The sequence below is a fragment of the Myotis brandtii genome, unplaced genomic scaffold (genome assembly GCF_000412655.1).
Source record: "Myotis brandtii unplaced genomic scaffold, ASM41265v1 scaffold118, whole genome shotgun sequence".
Taxonomy (NCBI): Eukaryota; Metazoa; Chordata; class Mammalia; order Chiroptera; family Vespertilionidae; genus Myotis; species Myotis brandtii.
In genome coordinates, this window is record NW_005354090.1 from 2,466 (window position 1) to 8,029 (window position 5,564).

At 42.1% G+C, this 5,564-nt stretch overlaps 1 protein-coding gene across 1 annotated transcript in view; it reads right to left on the bottom strand.

Moving 5' to 3' along the window:
* Nucleotides 1-2,151: 2,151 nt before the first annotated feature.
* Nucleotides 2,152-5,564, bottom strand: part of LOC102260154 (kininogen-1) — a 19,907-nt gene continuing 16,494 nt past the window's right edge. Inside the window, exon 4 of the mRNA XM_014530668.1 lies at nucleotides 2,152-2,372. Coding sequence (XP_014386154.1) covers nucleotides 2,152-2,372 — 221 coding nt within the window. The remainder of the gene's footprint in view (nucleotides 2,373-5,564) is intronic.

Consider the following 5,564-nt stretch of genomic DNA (forward strand, 5'->3'; position numbering starts at 1 on the left):
AATAAATGTATTTACACAAACACATGAAATAAGATGACAAGAATACCTAGTATAGAAATAATAACCATATAGTCCAGCAAGCATGGCTCAGTGGTTTAGCAGCAACCTATGAACCAGGAGGTCATGGTTCTATTCCCAGTCAGGGCGTATGCCCAGGTAGCATGCTTGATCCCTAGTGTGCGTGTGCAAGAGGCAGCTGATCAATGGTTCTCTCACTCATTGATGTTTCTATCTCTTTTGCCCCTTCCTCTCTGAAATTGATAAAAATATATTTAACAAATAAAATATATGAATGGGTAAAATTTCTTTTAGAAGGACAACGAATTCCAGACCAGCCCATGTGACTCAGTGGTTGAGCATCAACACAGGAACCAAGAGATCACATTTAGATTCCTGGTCAGGGCACATGCCTGGGTTGTGGGCTGGATGCCCAGAGTGGGGTGTGCAGAATGCAGCTGATCAATGATATTCCTCTCTCATTGACATTTCTATCTCTCTATCACTCTCCCATGCTCTCTTTCTAAAAATCAATAAAAACATTTCTAAAAAGAGAAAGGCAAAGACTTCCATATTAAGTTAAAAACAAAATTAATGTATTACATTTTCAAGGATAATATCTTGTAATATAAAAGATAACGGTAGATTAAACATAATGGATGATCAAAACTATATGAAGCGCCCTAATCGGTTTGGCTCAGTTGATAGAGCGTCAGCCTGCGGACTGAAAGGTCCCAGGTTCGATTCCGGTCAAGGGCATGTACCTTGGTTGCGGGCACATCCCCAGTAGGGGGTGTGCAGGAGGCAGCTGATCATTGTTTCTCTCTCATCGATGTTTCTAACTCTCTACCCCTCTCCTTTCCTCTCTGTAAAAAAATCAATAAAATATATTTTAAAAAAAGGAATGCATGAAACATGATTGGCACACTCAGGTAAAGCGAATCTCCTAAGGTTATTGTTAAATATCCTTCCCATACTTTTTTTTAGCTGTGTACTCTATTATCATGTGGTGAGCTCTTCTATCTTTAGATCTCCCAAATACCGTCGGACATTCAAGTCAATCATTATAATCTGTCTGTGTTCTACTGATACACAGAAACCACCACAGAATTCAGTGGTTTTATATTATTGCTCATCTATCCGTAGGTCAGCTTGATATCAGCTGATCTACCCTGAGCTAAGCTGAGCAGTCTGTTCATCTTTGGAAGACTTGCTCATGAATCTACTAGCCAGTCAGAGGCCAAGTAAATCTGTCTTGTGCTGAATCACAAACCAAAGGGGACATATTCTTACAGAGATGGGAGAGCTGCCAGAGGGCAACAGAAACAGATGAGGTCTCTTTTAGGCCTCAAGTCAAAATCAGAACACTGTCACTTCTACCCATATATCACTGCTCAGTACAGGTCAATCGACCAAGCCCGAAGTTAAGGTTCAAGTTTGTACACTGGCTCTTATCCAAAATCATGGATATCTGGAAGGGTGAGAAATTAGGGTCACCATATAGACCTCAATCTGTTCAAGTTCCCAATTTTCTCCTTTTCTCCAAGGTTTCTTCTTTCTCCACGCAGTAGAGGATAAAAAATAGAAAATTACTAAAAGGGTTTCCTCATTATTAAAAGTAAAATAAAAATATTTATTTCTCTCTCTGTCTTAATTTAGTTCTGTAATATAGATTAGAATAATTCCTTCTTTAAACATATTTGAAAAATTTCCCTGTGGACCTTATTGAGCTAGGACTTCCTTTTGTAGAGGGTACAATTCTACATTAATTATCTGAACTATTTTGATATTTTTAAAAAATTAAATCTTCTTATATAAGAATATTATACATGGGTGATATATATGCTCATACATACATACATATACATACAAATATTTGTATATCACACATGTACATAAATATCCTATATAATAAAAGGGTAATATGCAAGTTGACTCTAAGGGCAGAATGACTGGGAATGATTGGTTGCTATGACTCGCACTGACCAGCAGGGAGCAGATGCTCAATGCAGGAGCTGCCCCCTGGTGGACAGTGCGCTCCCACAGGGGGAGCACTGCTCAGCCAGAAACTGGGCTCGTGGCTGGCGAGCGCAGTGGTGGTGGCAGGAGCCTCTCCCACCTCCACAGCAGCACTAAGGATGTCCGACTGACAGCTTAGGAAATTTTAACAATACTGTGAGAAAAGGAAACTAAAGCACAAACCTGTCTCTGTGCCTTTTCTACTTCTTTAAGAGCAAAGAGGTGGGAATGACCAGTGTGGTTGTTAAAATGTTCCATGCCATGTCTCAGAACAGGGTTGAAGTCAGCGGGTACAGTCTTTATGGGGTGCAGGCAACCATGGCATTCATACTGGGAGGTCACCACAGGGCCCTTGGCTTGACAAAGAAAGAGTAGGCAAAAGGACAGCATTAATGTGCAAAACCCACATTCAGATACATTGTCCTAAATAAGTAACATAATATCGAAGACCCTGGTAAACAACTTTCTAGTACATTCTAGTATGTATTAGAAAAAGAGAACACGTGACTGCTTTTTTGTCAGGGGAGAAAAAAAACCTACCATTGACTTAGGAACATCTTATGTGCATACTATTGTGCATAATTATTTTAAATTTATTTAAAAATCATTGTAAATTATAGCACAATACATTAATTTATCCTCTTATAAAAAAGTAAAATGCTACAGATATAGTATCATTTATTTTTCAGTGTTCATTAAAGCTCCTTGAAACCTAGTTCAGGATATAATATGTTTTGTATCAATTCATTTCAACAACCATGTACATATTTTGTTCTTTCTGTAATATGTCAGGTGCTGAGTTAGACTGTGTGGTTACGTTAACTTGTTAGTGATGGTCAATGTGGTGTGTTGGGGAGCACAAGAAACTTCATTGGAAAGTTTGTAAGGAGGACATTCTGATAAAAGGGAAGTGTGTGGAATGCTGCCTGCCCTGTTTATTGAAATTCCAACTTAGGGGAGACATAGGGGAGTGTCGAAGGTGGCACCCCTAATTATTCCTTGACCTTTTCAAACAAGTCTGATTACATACAGACCCCAGGTGTTTACTGGAATCCTTATGCTTCAACCCTGGATGCCCTTACCTAGAGGACAATGTAAACACATGTGTCCTCCCAAGATTACTCACCCTTCTGATTGTATCTAAAGATAAAAAATGCAATAAAAGGATAACAAGGCAGGCAATCCAGGCTGCTCTGGCTGCTAGAGCCAGGAGCCCCTCAGCCCTCAAACTGTATCTGAGTAATCTGTTCATTCATCGTTCAGGGGCTGCTGGTCAGCCCCCCCACTGGTGAAGGTGTTAAGCAAAGTGGAGTGGGAGAGACAGAACTGCAGATGGATATTTCAAAATAATTCGGCAACAGCTTGGGAAGGCAGGAGCCCAGAGTGAGCTCAAGAAAGACTTTCGTGAGGAGAAGAGGCCTGAGCTAAGAAGGGTGTAAAGTGGTCAAGGTCAACTGGGCAACATAAAGTGTGAGCCTGAGAAGGAGGAACAAAGGGAGGAATGGCTCCAAGAAAGCAGGATGAGTCAGGGGCAGAGTGTGGGATGCAGTGTATACTTTTTACTGGGCTTAAAGCAAGAGGCAGGGACTGGCGATTGAGGTCTGGACAATTAATAGACAGTCCTCTGCTGTGGAGCCTGGGCCACTCTCTGGAGTCCAAGGGTTATGAACTATATTCCAAGGGTCATGGGCTTCTTGGTGAACCTGATGAGAACTAGGGTGCCCTCTGTGGGAAAATGCCGGTACTCACAACGTTCTCCATATAATTTCAGGGTGTGCATTGACTCACTGAATTAAGAGTGGTCGGCAGTAATGATGGGGTGCCACTGATGGGGTTTTAATAAAATATTAAAACAGGATCGAGCTTGTATTAAGTTTCCAAGCAATGTTTATAACAGACTAGAGGCCCAGTGCATGAAAACATGAACCGGGTGGAAGGGTCCCTCAGCCTGGCCTGCAACCTATCACAGTCAGGGATGCCTTAGAGAATGTCCACCTAAGCCGGCAGTGAGACATCCTTCTCGCAGTCCAGGACCCCCTCGCTCCTTACTGCCCGCCTGCTCACTGTTCCTTACCGCTCAGCCAGCTGTTCCTTAGTGCTGTTATGGAGGTGGGAGAGGCTCCTGCCTCCACTGCTGTGCTCGCCAGTCATTAGCCCAGCTCCTGGCTGAGCGATGCTCCCCCTATGGGAGCACACTGACCACCAGGGGGCAGCTCCTGTGTTGAGTGTCTGTACCCTGGGGGTCAGGGCACATCACAGTGACCGGTCGTTCTGGTTGTTCAGCCATAACGGTCACTTAGGCTTTTATTATATGGATAGCCTTAACACGCTGGTCAGTAGAGGCACACGCTGTAGAGGGGAAACCATGAAGGCACCCTGGGCCCCTTTGCCTTCGGCTCTCATTGTCTGAGTGTGCAGGACCCAAAGAGAATCAGGAGGCCAACAGTGTTCTACAACAGTGTCCCTCAGTTGCGAGTAGGTCAACACAACTCCCCTTGCAGCTATTTCTTGGCACTCACTCCATAAGCATGTGTGTCAGAAAAAAGATTTACTGGGTGAATATTCATAGCTTTCCTCTCTGCTCTCCCCTTGCAGAAGGTATGTTACAACAGGGCAGTGGACAAAGTTAACAAACGGGAGGGGACTTACATGGTAAAGGAGAGAGAATTACTGAGGGGAGAAGAAAAGATTGATGAACACAGAAGGGGGAGGGGGAAGGGAGTAGAGATCAGAGGCTGGTTTGCTGACCTCAAGGGCAGCTCTGACTGGGGTACGAGGAGAGATGGAGCAGTCTTTTGAGGGTGAAAGATACAAATTCAGTTTTTCCAGGCAATGGAATTAGTTTTCATCCTGATCCAACATTTCTGAGGAGATTTTTTTTTTAAATTTTAAAGATTTTAAATTCTGAAACATATTTTGCCAAAAATGTTTCAGATAAGGGATTACCTTGTAGTAATCACCTTGTAGTAATTGTGGATCTACAAGGTGTGGCAAAGAGCTTTTCCTCTCATAGTATATAAGTGCTGTGTTCTGGATCATGTGAAAATTTGCTTATGAGCTAAAGATCTTAAACTAAATAATAAAAATCTACTCCAAATTTTTTTTTAAAATGTGATTTCTTTTCTGTTTTTGACTGTTTTTCTTTCAATGCCACTTCTTGCAAGAGCTGAAACTCAAGAAATATAGTTTTTGTGGGTTCCTTATGGAATACTAAGGCCAATATAGAACAATTGCTCCTAAACTGATGTTCACGAGTGTGGCTAAAGATGCTGTTCTGGAGCCTCCTATATTAAAACCCTATCTTCCAAAAGGCCAGTTCTGGGTTGGCTTTTGTGATTGACATTACCTAGATATGCTTATTCTTCTGCACCCAGCCACTCTGCCATTAGAGGGAAGGAGTTAATAGTGGTTATATCTGCATAAGTTGCTCCATTCTTACAAGGTCTACTATACCAACTCTGCTAATTGCCAGCTATGGGATACTGGGCAAGATACTTAACTGTGGTGGGACTCGGTTTCCTCATTTGTAAAATGAGAATATTAACACT